Raw genomic sequence first — 18,883 nt, 5'->3', positions numbered from 1 at the left:
TCTCTCTCTCTCTCTCTCTCTCTCTCTCTCTCATTTGATCTGTTCTAACCTATCTACAAAATCTCTGTTATAAAAAGAAAAAGTCTCTCTCTCTCTCTCTCTCTCTCTCTCTCTCTCTCTCATTTTATCTGTCCTAACCTATCTACAAAATCTCTGTTATAAAAAGAAAAAGTTTTTTTTTTTTTTTTCTCTCTCTCTCTCTCTCTCTCTCTCTCTCTCTCTCTCTCTCTCATTTTATCTGTCCTAACCTATCTACAAAATCTGTTATAAAAAGAAAAAGTTTCTCTCTCTCTCTCTCTCTCTCTCTCTCTCTCTCTCTCTCATTTTATCTGTCCTAACCTACCTACAAAATCTCTGTTATAAAAAGAAAAAGGTTCTCTCTCTCTCTCTCTCTCTCTCTCTCTCTCTCTCTCTCATTTTATCTGTCCTAACCTATCTACAAAATCTGTTATAAAAAGAAAAAGTTTCTCTCTCTCTCTCTCTCTCTCTCTCTCTCTCTCTCTCTCTCTCTCTCATTTTGTCTGTCCTAACCTACCTACAAAATCTCTGTTATAAAAAGAAAAAGTTCTCTCTCTCTCTCTCTCTCTCTCTCTCTCTCTCTCTCTCTCTCATTTTATCTGTCCTAACCTATCTACAAAATCTCTGTTATAAAAAGAAAAAGGTTCTCTCTCTCTCTCTCTCTCTCTCTCTCTCTCATTTTATCTGTCCTAACCTATCTACAAAATCTCTGTTATAAAAAGAAAAAGGTTCTCTCTCTCTCTCTCTCTCTCTCTCTCTCTCTCTCTCTCTCTCTCATTTGATCTGTTCTAACCTATCTACAAAATCTCTGTTATAAAAAGAAAAAGTCTCTCTCTCTCTCTCTCTCTCTCTCTCTCTCTCTCTCTCTCATTTTATCTGTCCTAACCTATCTACAAAATCTCTGTTATAAAAAGAAAAAGTCTCTCTCTCTCTCTCTCTCTCTCTCTCTCTCTATCTCTCTCTCATTGTATCTGTCCTAACCTATCTACAAAATCTCTTTTATAAAAAGAAAAAGTCTGACGAAACTATCTTGAAGATAAGAAGAAGAAGAAGAAGAATCAATTTAGAAACAAACTCGTTGAGGAACGTCATCTCCTCTTTAATGCATTATGCAAATGCATCCTACATTTTCACCCATTTCCACAGGACTCTTTTTGTTTCCAAAAACTTTTTCCTCAATCATTTTCCTGCTTTTCCCATTCTATTTTGGTTACTTGCTCTCCTCTCCTTTCTTTGACAATTCTAAGAGCAGTTGTCAACCTGGTTCTCCCTTCGTATCTCTTTCGGAAGGTTTGTTTACATTTTCTGTGATTCTCTCTTTTCCACCGCTTGTGATGTAACCTCTTCCGATTCTGCTGCGTGGAAATGCGATGACTGGTAGACGAGGGAAAGAGTTACACAGAGTAATGCTACAATGAAATCTAAATTCGAGAACAGGAGTACTGTAGGCAAAATTTAAGTTGTGTCGAACTTAACAAATGAAATATCTATTGCTGATACATCATAGTAGATATTTGATACCGAAGAAAAATGAAGGATTCTTGGAATTGAGAGCAAATGCATTTGTGACATCTTACAAGAATTGTAAAAACAAGAACGTTATAGGGTGAAAGAAGACTCCAGTGGAAAATATATGGTAATGATAAATTATATAAATCACATTTGAAAAAGTGACCATCAGGAATTGTACTTTTGTGTAATTGTAAGAGATTTTATCAAACATTACTTATGATTGTGGCCAGCTCTATAGGAGTCAAGTTTGACTCATTGGGCTTGTAAATCTATATACCTTTGATAATAATAATAATAATAATAATAATAATAATAATAATAATAATAATAATAATAACACCAGTCTCTGTAGACTATGATTGACAAAAAGAAACTTATAATTGTAATGTATGAACCCTGAAAATACTCTTTAGGAACAAAACTGTGTTATTAATAATCGAAAAAAAAAAACTTTTTATTAACATTGAAGTCAAAGAGACGACCCCAAGGTTAAATCTTTAAAGCGACCAAAATCTACAGCAAGTTGTCTATGTTAACCCGAGCGAAGGATTTCCTTCAGTGTGAAGTGTTGACAAAATAATATCCATTTAAAGGATGGACAGTTTCTGCACCTCCATTGCAAAAAGAGTTTTCAACACGAGACTCGCAGCTGTGGATAACTGACCTCGAGTCCTTGGGAAATGGCAACTGTGAAATGGTCTTTCCTTTTCACCTTTTCTCTGCGACTTCCCAAAATTATATTTCATTGTCAGTTAGTTCTGTCTACATTTATCAAGTTTAGGTAATTATTCAACTCGTTATACTCACACATACTAATTTAATTTAAATAAAAATTTCCATAGTCGAGGAATCATGCTTAAGAAAATAATAATTCTTGTCATGAAATCTGACATATTGCACCGAATCTAATAAACAAAAAAAGTAAAATTATCCCTGAAATGATTTGATAGCTAGATGCTCAAAATAAAACTTCCATAGTATAGTCATAATGCTTACAAAAATATTAATTCTTGAATTAATATCTTTGCATCTTTGCCATACAGCACATACTGTAATCTTAATCACAGAAAATAAAATTATCCCTGAAAGTTTTTTGATAGCTAAACAAGGAACTTCAATAGTGAAGGTTCCATGCTTAAGAAAATAGTATTTCTTGAATTAATATCTTTGCCATACAGCACAAAACCTAATTAACAAAAAATAGAATTAGCTCTGAAGCGTCTTGATAGCCAGCCGCAGCCTTGAAGAGCCTCCGCTACCAAGTAACCTTCTCGTAAATCGAAACCAAAATTGACGTTTGACTCGTGACTTGGTCCGAAGGTGACCTGAGGTGGTTCACGAAAGCGAGAAGAAGAAGAATCAGTGACCGATGCAATATCGAAATGGATTGGCAATAGGTTTTGGCAAAGGACCTCGACCAAGGTTCTCTCAGTTTATTCTTTCACGTTTCAGTAAATGGTATGAAACATTCCAGGACAAAAGAGGAAATTGGTGTAACATCTCGAAAATAAAGGTTCGATTGGAAGACGGGTATTATTTTCGATCCACGTTTATTGTTTAATATGGCGTATTTCTAAACAACAATAAACATTCACATTCGTAGTTAAATAATGGCTATTTTATGTGTTTTCTATTTTATGTATAATTTTTGTTTTTTTGTTTTAGCAACAATCATTTTGTGTGAAAAATTGCATCCCTAAATAAACACCATTGTTTCTAATGCAAATGAATAGATTCAAATACGTGAACACAAATACAATGGCTTTATATAGATAAGGCTTTGATGTTACTTTGGTATACTGAGTACTTTTCATTTCACTTCAAAATAAAACAATTGATTTATTGAAAGTCAACAATAGTCTTTTCAAAACCCCAACTGACGGATGGAATCCTTTCAAAGTGATCCCTGCATGCAAGTCTTTTTGTTACTGCTCTAAATGCAAGTCATTCTGTCACTGCTCTGAATGCAAGTCTTTCTGTTACTGCCCTAAATGCAAGTCTTTCTGTCATTGCTCTGAATGCAAGTCTTTCTGTTACTGCTCTAAATGCAAGTCATTCTGTTACTGGTCTGAATACAAGTCTTTCTGTCACTGCTCTAAATGCAAGTCTTTCTGTCACTGCTCTGAATGCAAGTCTTTCTGTTAGTGCTCTGAATGCAAGTCTTTCTGTTACTGCTCTAAATGCAAGTCTTTCTGTCACTGCTCTGAATGTAAGTCCTCCTGTCACTGCTCTAAATGCAAGTCTTTCTGTCATTGCTCTGAATGCAAGTTCTGTTACTGCTCTAAATGCAAGTCTTTCTGTCATTGCTCTGAATGCAAGTCTTTCTGTTACTGCTCTAAATGCATGTCTTTCTGTCACTGCTCTGAATGCATATCTTTTTTTCTGTTACTGCTCTGAATGCAAGTCTTTCTGCCACTGCACTGAATGCAATTCTTTCTGTCACTGCTCTGAATGGAAGTCTTTCTGTTATTGCTCTAAATGTAAAGTCCAAAGTCTATTCTCACCACCATTTACAAACAACAGTCACTCTAGAAATGAGAGATAGAAATGACCAAAACCGACCACACAACATAAAACCTGAACAGCATTTCAAGAAATCCCAAGGAATACATAACATAGCTGACAGGAACTCGCTCAAACGCCCATCAAATCCACGAGATTTAAACTCCATGACTCCTTTTCTAGCTGGGTAATATGTAGGGGACAACAATTATCACTAATGATATGTTATTGACTCGTCTGTACGAAAACAAACCAACGTCTCAACCGAGATACTTGATATATAATCTCATTTGATCTTAGGTTTTAGTTAGTTTGTTTGTTGTTATTGGTAGGATTTCCTGTTTTGAAATGTAGTGTATATGCGTATCAAAATTCCACGTGCTTCATTGTCACGCCATTCAACATCTATCTCTAAATAGACATATATAAGACCCTACAAAGCCCATTAACTTGGGTGTGTGGCTAACAATCGCATCCCATAAACAATGCTTCAAAAACAAAAGAGAAAACTTGTATCACCACACTCTCTGTTGAAAAAAAAAAATTATGAAAAAAAAAAATTGATATATTATGATATATCTTCTTATACAATTCTTTTAGTAATTGAATTTACGAATGCCCTTTAATTATTTCTGTTTTCATCACTATACAAATATCAAGTTGATATTTATTTACTTTTTTCATTACTTAGAGACTTTTGATTATGGTAACAACTAGGGCAGAAGAATATGTTTTGGTTTATTTACCAGTTGTGAAAAAGATGAAAAGTAGTTGAGCAAATTGCAAACGTAAGTTAACCAATCAAAAGTAGCGATTACATAAACAAGGAAAGCAGCAAAGATGTATAATTCGTCTGTCAGGAGATCTTCGGACATTTGATCAAGAAGAGCATTGAGATATGTAAATAAACAAGGTACTATTTATCAACTAATGAATACCAAAGCTATACAAATAAAGAGGGAATCATCACTACACGGGACATGAGAAAAACACATTGTTTACCCAAGATATTGATATGTTCTGGCACACGAAGGAAACAAACATTGCTGTTTGTGAACTCAATAAAGGTAGATTATTAGAAATGGCTGGATCATGTTTTCACAGAGGGGGACACTCGCTAGCTCTCCTTCATGACTCTTTCATGGAATGGAAAATGTGTAACTTATGCAGTGTGTGATACTGGCCAGTATTCTGTGAGTGGGGGTTTTGTATATTCATTTAGTGGTGGTTTTGTCTCCTTTGTCAGTAGTGGCTTTGTATGCTCAGTCAGTAGTGGCTTTGTATGCTCAGTCAGTGGTGGCTTTGTATCCTCAGTCAGTGGTGGTCTTGTATCCTCAGTCAGTGGAGGCTTTGCATGCTCAGCCAATGGTGGCTTTGTATGCTCAGTCAGTGGTGGTCTTGTATCCTCAGTCAGTGGTGGCTTTGTATCCTTAGTCAGTGGTGGCTTTGCATTCTATGTCAGTGGTAGTTTTGCATCCTCAGTCAGTGGTGGCTTTGTCTTCTCAGTCAGTGGTGGCTTTGCTTTTTAGGTCAGTGGTAGTTTTGCATCCTCAGTCAGTGGTGGCTTTGTCTTCTCAGTCAGTGGTGGCTTTGCTTTTTAGGTCAGTGGTAGTTTTGCATCCTCAGTCAGTAGTGGCTTTGTATGCTCAGTCAGTGGTGGCTTTGTATCCTCAGTCAGTGGTGGTCTTGTATCCTCAGTCAGTGGAGGCTTTGCATGCTCAGCCAATGGTGGCTTTGTATGCTCAGTCAGTGGTGGTCTTGTATGCTCAGTCAGTGGTGGCTTTGTATCCTTAGTCAGTGGTGGCTTTGCATTCTAGGTCAGTGGTAGTTTTGCATCCTCAGTCAGTGGTGGCTTTGTCTTCTCAGTCAGTGGTGGCTTTGCTTTTTAGGTCAGTGGTAGTTTTGCATCCTCAGTCAGTGGTGGCTTTGTCTTCTCAGTCAGTGGTGGCTTTGCTTTTTAGGTCAGTGGTAGTTTTGCATCCTCAGTCAGTAGTGGCTTTGTATGCTCAGTCAGTGGTGGCTTTGTATCCTCAGTCAGTGGTGGTCTTGTATCCTCAGTCAGTGGAGGCTTTGCATGCTCAGCCAATGGTGGCTTTGTATGCTCAGTCAGTGGTGGTCTTGTATGCTCAGTCAGTGGTGGCTTTGTATCCTTAGTCAGTGGTGGCTTTGCATTCTAGGTCAGTGGTAGTTTTGCATCCTCAGTCAGTGGTGGCTTTGTCTTCTCAGTCAGTGGTGGCTTTGCTTTTTAGGTCAGTGGTAGTTTTGCATCCTCAGTCAGTGGTGGCTTTGTATGTTCAGTCGGTGGTAGCTTTATATCCTTAGTCAGTGGTGGCTTTGTCACCTCAGTCAGTGGTGGCTTTGTATGCTCAGTCAGTGGTGGCTTTGTATCCTCAGTCAGTGGTGGTCTTGTATCCTCAGTCAGTGGAGGCTTTGCATGCTCAGCCAATGGTGGCTTTGTATGCTCAGTCAGTGGTGGTCTTGTATGCTCAGTCAGTGGTGGCTTTGTATCCTTAGTCAGTGGTGGCTTTGTCACCTCAGTCAGTGGTGGCTTTGTATGCTCAGTCAGTGGTGGCTTTGTATCCTCAGTCAGTGGTGGTCTTGTATCCTCAGTCAGTGGAGGCTTTGCATGCTCAGCCAATGGTGGCTTTGTATGCTCAGTCAGTGGTGGTCTTGTATGCTCAGTCAGTGGTGGCTTTGTATCCTTAGTCAGTGGTGGCTTTGCATTCTAGGTCAGTGGTAGTTTTGCATCCTCAGTCAGTGGTGGCTTTGTCTTCTCAGTCAGTGGTGGCTTTGCTTTATAGGTCAGTGGTAGTTTTGCATCCTCAGTCAGTGGTGGCTTTGTCTTCTCAGTCAGTGGTGGCTTTGCTTTTTAGGTCAGTGGTAGTTTTGCATCCTCAGTCAGTAGTGTCTTTGTATGCTCAGTCAGTGGTGGCTTTGTATCCTCAGTCAGTGGTGGTCTTGTATCCTCAGTCAGTGGAGGCTTTGCATGCTCAGCCAATGGTGGCTTTGTATGCTCAGTCAGTGGTGGCTTTGTATCCTTAGTCAGTGGTGGCTTTGCATTCTAGGTCAGTCGTAGTTTTGCATCCTCAGTCAGTGGTGGCTTTGTCTTCTCAGTCAGTGGTGGCTTTGCTTTTTAGGTCAGTGGTAGTTTTGCATCCTCAGTCAGTGGTGGCTTTGTCTTCTCAGTCAGTGGTGGCTTTGCTTTTTAGGTCAGTGGTAGTTTTGCATCCTCAGTCAGTAGTGGCTTTGTATGCTCAGTCAGTGGTGGCTTTGTATCCTCAGTCAGTGGTGGTCTTGTATCCTCAGTCAGTGGAGGCTTTGCATGCTCAGCCAATGGTGGCTTTGTATGCTCAGTCAGTGGTGGTCTTGTATGCTCAGTCAGTGGTGGCTTTGTATCCTTAGTCAGTGGTGGCTTTGCATTCTAGGTCAGTGGTAGTTTTGCATCCTCAGTCAGTGGTGGCTTTGTCTTTTCAGTCAGTGGTGGCTTTGCTTTTTAGGTCAGTGGTAGTTTTGCATCCTCAGTCAGTGGTGGCTTTGTATGTTCAGTTGGTGGTAGCTTTATATCCTTAGTCAGTGGTGGCTTTGTCACCTCAGTCAGTGGTGGCTTTGTATGCTCAGTCAGTGGTGGCTTTGTATCCTCAGTCAGTGGTGGTCTTGTATCCTCAGTCAGTGGAGGCTTTGCATGCTCAGCCAATGGCGGCTTTGTATGCTCAGTCAGTGGTGGTCTTGTATGCTCAGTCAGTGGTGGCTTTGTATCCTTAGTCAGTGGTGGCTTTGCATTCTAGGTCAGTGGTAGTTTTGCATCCTCAGTCAGTGGTGGCTTTGTCTTCTCAGTCAGTGGTGGCTTTGCTTTTTAGGTCAGTGGTAGTTTTGCATCCTCAGTCAGTGGTGGCTTTGTATGTTCAGTCGGTGGTAGCTTTATATCCTTAGTCAGTTGTGACTTTGTCACCTCAGTCAGTGGTGGCTTTGTATGCTCAGTCAGTGGTGGCTTTGTATCCTCAGTCAGTGGTGGTCTTGTATCCTCAGTCAGTGGAGGCTTTGCATGCTCAGCCAATGGTGGCTTTGTATGCTCAGTCAGTGGTGGTCTTGTATGTCAGTCAGTGGTGGCTTTGTATCCTTAGTCAGTGGTGGCTTTGCATTCTAGGTCAGTGGTAGTTTTGCATCCTCAGTCAGTGGTGGCTTTGTCTTCTCAGTCAGTGGTGGCTTTGCTTTTTAGGTCAGTGGTAGTTTTGCATCCTCAGTCAGTGGTGGCTTTGTCTTCTCAGTCAGTGGTGGCTTTGATTTTTAGGTCAGTGGTAGTTTTGCATCCTCAGTCAGTAGTGGCTTTGTATGCTCAGTCAGTGGTGGCTTTGTATCCTCAGTCAGTGGTGGTCTTGTATCCTCAGTCAGTGGAGGCTTTGCATGCTCAGCCAATGGTGGCTTTGTATGCTCAGTCAGTGGTGGTCTTGTATGCTCAGTCAGTGGTGGCTTTGTATCCTTAGTCAGTGGTGGCTTTGCATTCTAGGTCAGTGGTAGTTTTGCATCCTCAGTCAGTGGTGGCTTTGTCTTCTCAGTCAGTGGTGGCTTTGCTTTTTAGGTCAGTGGTAGTTTTGCATCCTCAGTCAGTGGTGGCTTTGTATGTTCAGTCGGTGGTAGCTTTATATCCTTAGTCAGTGGTGGCTTTGTATGCTCAGTCAGTGGTGGCTTTGTATCCTCAGTCAGTGGTGGTCTTGTATCCTCAGTCAGTGGAGGCTTTGCATGCTCAGCCAATGGTGGCTTTGTATGCTCAGTCAGTGGTGGTCTTGTATGCTCAGTCAGTGGTGGCTTTGTATCCTTAGTCAGTGGTGGCTTTGCATTCTAGGTCAGTGGTAGTTTTGCATCCTCAGTCAGTGGTGGCTTTGTCTTCTCAGTCAGCGGTGGCTTTGCTTTTTAGGTCAGTGGTAGTTTTGCATCCTCAGTCAGTGGTGGCTTTGCTTTTTAGGTCAGTGGTAGTTTTGCATCCTCAGTCAGTGGTGGCTTTGTCTTCTCAGTCAGTGGTGGCTTTGCTTTTTAGGTCAGTGGTAGTTTTGCATCCTCAGTCAGTGGTGGCTTTGTCTTCTCAGTCAGTGGTGGCTTTGCTTTTTAGGTCAGTGGTAGTTTTGCATCCTCAGTCAGTAGTGGCTTTGTATGCTCAGTCAGTGGTGGCTTTGTATCCTCAGTCAGTGGTGGTCTTGTATCCTCAGTCAGTGGAGGCTTTGCATGCTCAGCCAATGGTGGCTTTGTATGCTCAGTCAGTGGTGGTCTTGTATGCTCAGTCAGTGGTGGCTTTGTATCCTTAGTCAGTGGTGGCTTTGCATTCTAGGTCAGTGGTAGTTTTGCATCCTCAGTCAGTGGTGGCTTTGTCTTCTCAGTCAGTGGTGGCTTTGCTTTTTAGGTCAGTGGTAGTTTTGCATCCTCAGTCAGTGGTGGCTTTGTATGTTCAGTCGGTGGTAGCTTTATATCCTTAGTCAGTGGTGGCTTTGTCACCTCAGTCAGTGGTGGCTTTGTATGCTCAGTCAGTGGTGGCTTTGTATCCTCAGTCAGTGGTGGTCTTGTATCCTCAGTCAGTGGAGGCTTTGCATGCTCAGCCAATGGTGGCTTTGTATGCTCAGTCAGTGGTGGTCTTGTATGCTCAGTCAGTGGTGGCTTTGTATCCTTAGTCACTGGTGGCTTTGCATTCTAGGTCAGTGGTAGTTTTGCATCCTCAGTCAGTGGTGGCTTTGTCTTCTCAGTCAGTGGTGGCTTTGCTTTTTAGGTCAGTGGTAGTTTTGCATCCTCAGTCAGTGGTGGCTTTGTATGTTCAGTCGGTGGTAGCTTTATATCCTTAGTCAGTTGTGACTTTGTCACCTCAGTCAGTGGTGGCTTTGTATGCTCAGTCAGTGGTGGCTCTGTATCCTCAGTCAGTGGTGGTCTTGTATCCTCAGTCAGCGGAGGCTTTGCATGCTCAGCCAATGGTGGCTTTGTATGCTCAGTCAGTGGTGGTCTTGTATGCTCAGTCAGTGGTGGCTTTGTATCCTTAGTCAGTGGTGGCTTTGCATTCTAGGTCAGTGGTAGTTTGGCATCCTTAGTCAGTGGTGGCTTTGTCACCTCAGTCAGTAGTGGCTTTGTATGCTCAGTCAGTGGTGGCTTTGTATCCTCAGTCAGTGGTGGTCTTGTATCCTCAGTCAGTGGAGGCTTTGCATGCTCAGCCAATGGTGGCTTTGTATGCTCAGTCAGTGGTGGTCTTGTATGCTCAGTCAGTGGTGGCTTTATATCCTTAGTCAGTGGTGGCTTTGCATTCTAGGTCAGTGGTAGTTTTGCATCCTCAGTCAGTGGTGGCTTTGTCTTTTCAGTCAGTGGTGGCTTTGCTTTTTAGGTCAGTGGTAGTTTTGCATCCTCAGTCAGTGGTGGCTTTGTATGTTCAGTCGGTGGTAGCTTTATATCCTTAGTCAGTGGTGGCTTTATCACCTCAGTCAGTGGTGGCTTTGTATGCTCAGTCAGTGGTGGCTTTGTATTCTCAGTCAGTGGTGGTCTTGTATCCTCAGTCAGTGGAGGCTTTGCATGCTCAGCCAATGGTGGCTTTGTATGCTCAGTCAGTGGTGGTCTTGTATGCTCAGTCAGTGGTGGCTTTGTATCCTTAGTCAGTGGTGGCTTTGCATTCTAGGTCAGTGGTAGTTTTGCATCCTCAGTCAGTGGTGGCTTTGTCTTCTGAGTCAGTGGTGGCTTTGCTTTTTAGGTCAGTGGTAGTTTTGCATCCTCAGTCAGTGGTGGCTTTGTATGTTCAGTCGGTGGTAGCTTTATATCCTTAGTCAGTTGTGACTTTGTCACCTCAGTCAGTGGTGGCTTTGTATCCTTAGTCAGTGGTGGCTTTGCATTCTAGGTCAGTGGTAGTTTGGCATCCTTAGTCAGTGGTGGCTTTGTCACCTCAGTCAGTAGTGGCTTTGTATGCTCAGTCAGTGGTGGCTTTGTATCCTCAGTCAGTGGTGGTCTTGTATCCTCAGTCAGTGGAGGCTTTGCATGCTCAGCCAATGGTGGCTTTGTATGCTCAGTCAGTGGTGGTCTTGTATGCTCAGTCAGTGGTGGCTTTATATCCTTAGTCAGTGGTGGCTTTGCATTCTAGGTCAGTGGTAGTTTTGCATCCTCAGTCAGTGGTGGCTTTGTCTTTTCAGTCAGTGGTGGCTTTGCTTTTTAGGTCAGTGGTAGTTTTGCATCCTCAGTCAGTGGTGGCTTTGTATGTTCAGTCGGTGGTAGCTTTATATCCTTAGTCAGTGGTGGCTTTATCACCTCAGTCAGTGGTGGCTTTGTATGCTCAGTCAGTGGTGGCTTTGTATTCTCAGTCAGTGGTGGTCTTGTATCCTCAGTCAGTGGAGGCTTTGCATGCTCAGCCAATGGTGGCTTTGTATGCTCAGTCAGTGGTGGTCTTGTATGCTCAGTCAGTGGTGGCTTTGTATCCTTAGTCAGTGGTGGCTTTGCATTCTAGGTCAGTGGTAGTTTTGCATCCTCAGTCAGTGGTGGCTTTGTCTTCTGAGTCAGTGGTGGCTTTGCTTTTTAGGTCAGTGGTAGTTTTGCATCCTCAGTCAGTGGTGGCTTTGTATGTTCAGTCGGTGGTAGCTTTATATCCTTAGTCAGTTGTGACTTTGTCACCTCAGTCAGTGGTGGCTTTGTATGCTCAGTCAGTGGTGGCTTTGTATCCTCAGTCAGTGGTGGTCTTGTATCCTCAGTCAGTGGAGGCTTTGCATGCTCAGCCAATGGTGGCTTTGTATGCTCAGTCAGTGGTGGTCTTGTATGCTCAGTCAGTGGTGGCTTTGTATCCTTAGTCAGTGGTGGCTTTGCATTCTAGGTCAGTGGTAGTTTTGCATCCTCAGTCAGTGGTGGCTTTGTCTTCTCAGTCAGTGGTGGCTTTGCTTTTTAGGTCAGTGGTAGTTTTGCATCCTCAGTCAGTGGTGGCTTTGTCTTCTCAGTCAGTGGTGGCTTTGCTTTTTAGGTCAGTGGTAGTTTTGCATCCTCAGTCAGTAGTGGCTTTGTATGCTCAGTCAGTGGTGGCTTTGTATCCTCAGTCAGTGGTGGTCTTGTATCCTCAGTCAGTGGAGGCTTTGCATGCTCAGCCAATGGTGGCTTTGTATGCTCAGTCAGTGGTGGTCTTGTATGCTCAGTCAGTGGTGGCTTTGTATCCTTAGTCAGTGGTGGCTTTGCATTCTAGGTCAGTGGTAGTTTTGCATCCTCAGTCAGTGGTGGCTTTGTCTTCTCAGTCAGTGGTGGCTTTGCTTTTTAGGTCAGTGGTAGTTTTGCATCCTCAGTCAGTGGTGGCTTTGTATGTTCAGTCGGTGGTAGCTTTATATCCTTAGTCAGTGGTGGCTTTGTCACCTCAGTCAGTGGTGGCTTTGTATGCTCAGTCAGTGGTGGCTTTGTATCCTCAGTCAGTGGTGGTCTTGTATCCTCAGTCAGTGGAGGCTTTGCATGCTCAGCCAATGGTGGCTTTGTATGCTCAGTCAGTGGTGGTCTTGTATGCTCAGTCAGTGGTGGCTTTGTATCCTTAGTCACTGGTGGCTTTGCATTCTAGGTCAGTGGTAGTTTTGCATCCTCAGTCAGTGGTGGCTTTGTCTTCTCAGTCAGTGGTGGCTTTGCTTTTTAGGTCAGTGGTAGTTTTGCATCCTCAGTCAGTGGTGGCTTTGTATGTTCAGTCGGTGGTAGCTTTATATCCTTAGTCAGTTGTGACTTTGTCACCTCAGTCAGTGGTGGCTTTGTATGCTCAGTCAGTGGTGGCTCTGTATCCTCAGTCAGTGGTGGTCTTGTATCCTCAGTCAGCGGAGGGTTTGCATGCTCAGCCAATGGTGGCTTTGTATGCTCAGTCAGTGGTGGTCTTGTATCCTCAGTCAGTGGTGGCTTTGTATCCTTAGTCAGTGGTGGCTTTGCATTCTAGGTCAGTGGTAGTTTGGCATCCTCAGTCAGTGGTGGCTTTGTCTTCTCAGTCAGTGGTGGCTTTGCTTTTTAGGTCAGTGGTAGTTTTGCATCCTCAGTCAGTGGTGGCTTTGTCTTCTCAGTCAGTGGTGGCTTTGCTTTTTAGGTCAGTGGTAGTTTTGCATCCTCAGTCAGTAGTGGCTTTGTATGCTCAGTCAGTGGTGGCTTTGTATCCTCAGTCAGTGGTGGTCTTGTATCCTCAGTCAGTGGAGGCTTTGCATGCTCAGCCAATGGTGGCTTTGTATGCTCAGTCAGTGGTGGTCTTGTATGCTCAGTCAGTGGTGGCTTTGTATCCTTAGTCAGTGGTGGCTTTGCATTCTAGGTCAGTGGTAGTTTTGCATCCTCAGTCAGTGGTGGCTTTGTCTTCTCAGTCAGTGGTGGCTTTGCTTTTTAGGTCAGTGGTAGTTTTGCATCCTCAGTCAGTGGTGGCTTTGTATGTTCATTCGGTGGTAGCTTTATATCCTTAGTCAGTTGTGACTTTGTCACCTCAGTCAGTGGTGGCTTTGTATGCTCAGTCAGTGGTGGCTTTGTATCCTCAGTCAGTGGTGGTCTTGTATCCTCAGTCAGCGGAGGCTTTGCATGCTCAGCCAATGGTGGCTTTGTATGCTCAGTCAGTGGTGGTCTTGTATCCTCAGTCAGTGGTGGCTTTGTATCCTTAGTCAGTGGTGGCTTTGCATTCTAGGTCAGTGGTAGTTTGGCATCCTCAGTCAGTGGTGGCTTTGTCTTCTCAGTCAGTGGTGGCTTTGCTTTTTAGGTCAGTGGTAGTTTTGCATCCTCAGTCAGTGGTGGCTTTGTATGTTCAGTCGGTGGTAGCTTTATATCCTTAGTCAGTTGTGACTTTGTCACCTCAGTCAGTGGTGGCTTTGTATGCTCAGTCAGTGGTGGCTTTGTATCCTCAGTCAGTGGTGGTCTTGTATCCTCAGTCAGTGGAGGCTTTGCATGCTCAGCCAATGGTGGCTTTGTATGCTCAGTCAGTGGTGGTCTTGTATGCTCAGTCAGTGGTGGCTTTGTATCCTTAGTCAGTGGTGGCTTTGCATTCTAGGTCAGTGGTAGTTTTGCATCCTCAGTCAGTGGTGGCTTTGTCTTCTCAGTCAGTGGTGGCTTTGCTTTTTAGGTCAGTGGTAGTTTTGCATCCTCAGTCAGTGGTGGCTTTGTCTTCTCAGTCAGTGGTGGCTTTGCTTTTTAGGTCAGTGGTAGTTTTGCATCCTCAGTCAGTAGTGGCTTTGTATGCTCAGTCAGTGGTGGCTTTGTATCCTCAGTCAGTGGTGGTCTTGTATCCTCAGTCAGTGGAGGCTTTGCATGCTCAGCCAATGGTGGCTTTGTATGCTCAGTCAGTGGTGGTCTTGTATGCTCAGTCAGTGGTGGCTTTGTATCCTTAGTCAGTGGTGGCTTTGCATTCTAGGTCAGTGGTAGTTTTGCATCCTCAGTCAGTGGTGGCTTTGTCTTCTCAGTCAGTGGTGGCTTTGCTTTTTAGGTCAGTGGTAGTTTTGCATCCTCAGTCAGTGGTGGCTTTGTATGTTCAGTCGGTGGTAGCTTTATATCCTTAGTCAGTGGTGGCTTTGTCACCTCAGTCAGTGGTGGCTTTGTATGCTCAGTCAGTGGTGGCTTTGTATCCTCAGTCAGTGGTGGTCTTGTATCCTCAGTCAGTGGAGGCTTTGCATGCTCAGCCAATGGTGGCTTTGTATGCTCAGTCAGTGGTGGTCTTGTATGCTCAGTCAGTGGTGGCTTTGTATCCTTAGTCAGTGGTGGCTTTGCATTCTAGGTCAGTGGTAGTTTTGCATCGTCAGTCAGTGGTGGCTTTGTCTTCTCAGTCAGTGGTGGCTTTGCTTTTTAGGTCAGTGGTAGTTTTGCATCCTCAGTCAGTGGTGGCTTTGTATGTTCAGTCGGTGGTAGCTTTATATCCTTAGTCAGTTGTGACTTTGTCACCTCAGTCAGTGGTGGCTTTGTATGCTCAGTCAGTGGTGGCTCTGTATCCTCAGTCAGTGGTGGTCTTGTATCCTCAGTCAGCGGAGGCTTTGCATGCTCAGCCAATGGCGGCTTTGTATGCTCAGTCAGTGGTGGTCTTGTATCCTCAGTCAGTGGTGGCTTTGTATCCTTAGTCAGTGGTGGCTTTGCATTCTAGGTCAGTGGTAGTTTTGCATCCTCAGTCAGTGGTGGCTTTGTCTTCTCAGTCAGTGGTGGCTTTGCTTTTTAGGTCAGTGGTAGTTTTGCATCCTCAGTCAGTGGTGGCTTTGTCTTCTCAGTCAGTGGTGGCTTTGCTTTTTAGGTCAGTGGTAGTTTTGCATCCTCAGTCAGTAGTGGCTTTGTATGCTCAGTCAGTGGTGGCTTTGTATGCTCAGTCAGTGGTGGTCTTGTATCCTCAGTCAGTGGAGGCTTTGCATGCTCAGCCAATGGTGGCTTTGTATGCTCAGTCAGTGGTGGTCTTGTATGCTCAGTCAGTGGTGGCTTTGTATCCTTAGTCAGTGGTGGCTTTGCATTCTAGGTCAGTGGTAGTTTTGCATCCTCAGTCAGTGGTGGCTTTGTCTTCTCAGTCAGTGGTGGCTTTGCTTTTTAGGTCAGTGGTAGTTTTGCATCCTCAGTCAGTGGTGGCTTTGTATGTTCAGTCGGTGGTAGCTTTATATCTTTAGTCAGTTGTGACTTTGTCACCTCAGTCAGTGGTGGCTTTGTATGCTCAGTCAGTGGTGGCTTTGTATCCTCAGTCAGTGGTGGTCTTGTATCCTCAGTCAGCGGAGGCTTTGCATGCTCAGCCAATGGTGGCTTTGTATGCTCAGTCAGTGGTGGTCTTGTATCCTCAGTCAGTGGTGGCTTTGTATCCTTAGTCAGTGGTGGCTTTGCATTCTAGGTCAGTGGTAGTTTGGCATCCTCAGTCAGTGGTGGCTTTGTCTTCTCAGTCAGTGGTGGCTTTGCTTTTTAGGTCAGTGGTAGTTTTGCATCCTCAGTCAGTGGTGGCTTTGTCTTCTCAGTCAGTGGTGGCTTTGCTTTTTAGGTCAGTGGTAGTTTTGCATCCTCAGTCAGTGGTGGCTTTGTATGTTCAGTCGGTGGTAGCTTTATATCCTTAGTCAGTGGTGGCTTTGTCACCTCAGTCAGTGGTGGCTTTGTATGCTCAGTCAGTGGTGGCTTTGTATCCTCAGTCAGTGGTGGTCTTGTATCCTCAGTCAGTGGAGGCTTTGCATGCTCAGCCAATGGTGGCTTTGTATGCTCAGTCAGTGGTGGTCTTGTATGCTCAGTCAGTGGTGGCTTTGTATCCTTAGTCAGTGGTTTCTTTGCATTCTAGGTCAGTGGTAGTTTTGCATCGTCAGTCAGTGGTGGCTTTGTCTTCTCAGTCAGTGGTGGCTTTGCTTTTTAGGTCAGTGGTAGTTTTGCATCCTCAGTCAGTGGTGGCTTTGTCTTTTCAGTCAGTGGTGGCTTTGCTTTTTATGTCAGTGGTAGTTTTGCATCCTCAGTCAGTGGTGGCTTTGTATGTTCAGTCGGTGGTAGCTTTATATCCTTAGTCAGTTGTGACTTTGTCACCTCAGTCAGTGGTGGCTTTGTCACCTCAGTCAGTGGAGGCTTTGTATCCTCAGTCAGTGGTGGTCTTGTATGCTCAGTCAGTGGTGGCTTTGTATCCTTAGTCAGTGGTGGCTTTGCATTCTAGGTCAGTGGTAGTTTTGCATCCTCAGTCAGTGGTGGCTTTGTCTCCTCAGTCAGTGGTAGATTAACGAAGGAAATTTTTTTTTTTAAATCTTTATGCAAATGACAAACCAGTGATCCCTTGAGCATCCAAGAGTTGAAATGTAAAAAGATGTTATTGATAATCAGCTCTTCTGGGAGAAGGACACTCCAAAATCAGACCATTGTTCTCTAATCTTGGACAGTGCCATAGCCTCTGTATCATGATCTTCTACTGTCTTTGGGTAGAGTTCTCTTGCTTGAGAGTACACTCGGGAACACTTTTCTATCTTATTTTTCGTCCTCTTGTTTTTTTTATCAAGTTTTTATAGTCTATAAATGGATATCTATTTTAACGTTGTTATTGTTCTTAATATATTTTTTATTGTTCATTATTTCTCTTCTAGTTTATTTCCTTATTTCCTTTCCTCACTGAGCTATTTTCCCTGTTGGAGCCTTTGGGCTTATAGCATCCTGCTTTTCCAACAAGGCTGTAGCTTAGCAAGTAATAATAATAATAATATTAATCCCCTCTCCCAACCTGCTCTTTTAATAGGATCGACACAAAGCAAACGTTTTTCTTAACTTGGAAGTTGAAATCAGGTCTTTGAATCACAATCTCGTTATACCAGGACTATACTGTTCGACAGTCTTTAGCAGGAGGCAGCAGTTAAAGAATGAATATGACAATGACTGTTATGTTAACCTTTTCTGTATCAAACCAGAACTCTGGGTTGGGAACTTACCTTGATGAAGAAAATGTATTTTTTAAACCTTTATTTGAGGACCATTTTGTTCAACTGTCCATAGCAGGAGGAAGCAGATAAAGAATAAATATGACAATGACTGTTATGTTAACCTTTTCTGTATCAAACCACAACTCTGGGTTGGGGACATACCTTAATGAAGATTTTATTTTTAAATGCCGTCAATTTTTTTAAAAGTATTTTAAGGGTGTTTTGTCTTGGGGCAGAGTATCAAAAGTTCGTTTCCAGTTAAATTTCTAATTGCTGAAGCATTCATTGTTACAAGATTTAATAAAATATTTTGTACTTTCTTATCTCACCTTTGAAAGTTAAACCAGATGGTATTTGGTATTTTATCTTTTATTTCTTGCCATGATGATTTATAAAGTATTTTAATATATTCTTTTAACCAAGGACTTAATATGTTAAGGTTATTGTGATACTAACAGAGGATTTTGAGTAATTCTAGGATTTTAAATTACAATTTGTTCACTTAACAAAATGTAAGTGGCATCTTGACAAACTAGTGATCCCTTTAGTATCCGAGAGTTGAAATGTAAAAGTTGTCATTGATTTCATTCTTTATTTAAAAGAGAAACACAAACATGGCAATGCTATGTCCTCTCATAAACTCATGTTCAGGCATTTCATCGGAGTGGTTTCTTTATCAGGAGCTCTGAAACGAAGCCCTGAATAAATGAACTTTCAAAAAAGCATTGTTTTCGCCATTAGTGCTTAATCCCAGGTGTTTCTCTTCGGCCTGTTTCACACGTTGTTCGCTGTAGATGAAACATTAAAGGTAAAAGCTTTTTCCCTCTTTATAAATGCTGATAAAATTGTATTTCTATTCTAAAAGTCATAATGATTATGTTATTTATAGATAATTTTTCTTTTTCCCTTTTTATAAATGCTAATAAAATTGTATTTTTATTCTAAAAGTCATAATAATTATGTTATTTATAGATAATTTAGCCTTTTTCCTTTTTATGAATGCTAACAAAATTGTATTTTTATTCTAAAAGTCATAATAATTATGTTATTTATAGATAATTTAGCCTTTTTCCTTTTTATGAATGCTAACAAAATTGTATTTTTATTCTAAAAGTCATAATAATTATGTTATTTATAGATAATTTAGCCTTTTTCCTTTTTATGAATGCTAATAAAATTGTATTTTTATTCTAAAAGTCACAATAATTATGTTATTTATATATAATTTTGCTTTTCCCTTTCTATAAATGCTAATAGAATTGTATTTTTATTTTAAAAGTCAATAGAATTATATTTATAGATAAATTTGCTTTTTCCCTTTTATAAATGCTGATAAAATTGTATTTTTATTCTGAAAGTCGTAAGAATGATGTTATTTATAGATAACTTAGCTTTTTCCCTTTTTATAAATGCTAATGAAATTGTATTTTTATTCTAAAAGTCATAAGAATTATGTTATTTATAGATATATTTTCTTTTTCCCTTTCTATAAATGCTAATAAAATTGTATTTTTATTCTGAAAGTCATAAGA

General features: G+C 42.2%; 1 protein-coding gene across 1 annotated transcript; it reads left to right on the top strand.

The window, feature by feature from the left end:
• The first annotated feature begins 5,162 nt into the window (after positions 1 to 5,162).
• On the top strand, positions 5,163 to 16,600 carry LOC137633088 (ice nucleation protein-like). The gene is made up of 21 exons (XM_068365248.1): positions 5,163 to 5,537; positions 6,282 to 6,737; positions 7,530 to 7,760; positions 7,890 to 8,120; positions 8,609 to 8,848; positions 9,425 to 9,655; positions 9,785 to 9,991; positions 10,073 to 10,288; positions 10,385 to 10,624; positions 10,889 to 11,104; positions 11,201 to 11,431; positions 11,561 to 11,800; positions 12,281 to 12,511; positions 12,641 to 12,904; positions 13,361 to 13,624; positions 13,721 to 13,960; positions 14,441 to 14,671; positions 14,801 to 15,064; positions 15,521 to 15,784; positions 15,953 to 16,183; positions 16,313 to 16,600. Exons 1-21 carry the CDS (start codon positions 5,163 to 5,165, stop codon positions 16,598 to 16,600), a joined length of 5,391 nt encoding a protein of 1,796 aa, XP_068221349.1.
• Positions 16,601 to 18,883: the final 2,283 nt, after the last annotated feature.

This window comes from Palaemon carinicauda, chromosome 42 (assembly GCF_036898095.1).
Source record: "Palaemon carinicauda isolate YSFRI2023 chromosome 42, ASM3689809v2, whole genome shotgun sequence".
Classification (NCBI taxonomy): domain Eukaryota; kingdom Metazoa; phylum Arthropoda; class Malacostraca; order Decapoda; family Palaemonidae; genus Palaemon; species Palaemon carinicauda.
The sequence above is the reverse complement of the archived record's forward strand: the minus strand, read 5'-3'. Positions and strand labels throughout refer to the sequence as shown.

Excerpts from the sequence above, each read along its gene's own strand:
- LOC137633088 (XM_068365248.1), top strand. The coding sequence starts at position 5,163 with ATGACTCTTTCATGGAATGGAAAATGTGTAACTTATGCAGTGTGTGAT. Across the intron at positions 6,738-7,529 it reads GTGGTGGCTTTGTATCCTTA|GTCAGTGGTAGTTTTGCATC; the intron begins GTCAGTGGTGGC and ends TTTGCTTTTTAG. Across the intron at positions 12,512-12,640 it reads GCTCAGTCAGTGGTGGTCTT|GTCAGTGGTAGTTTTGCATC; the intron begins GTATGCTCAGTC and ends TTTGCTTTTTAG.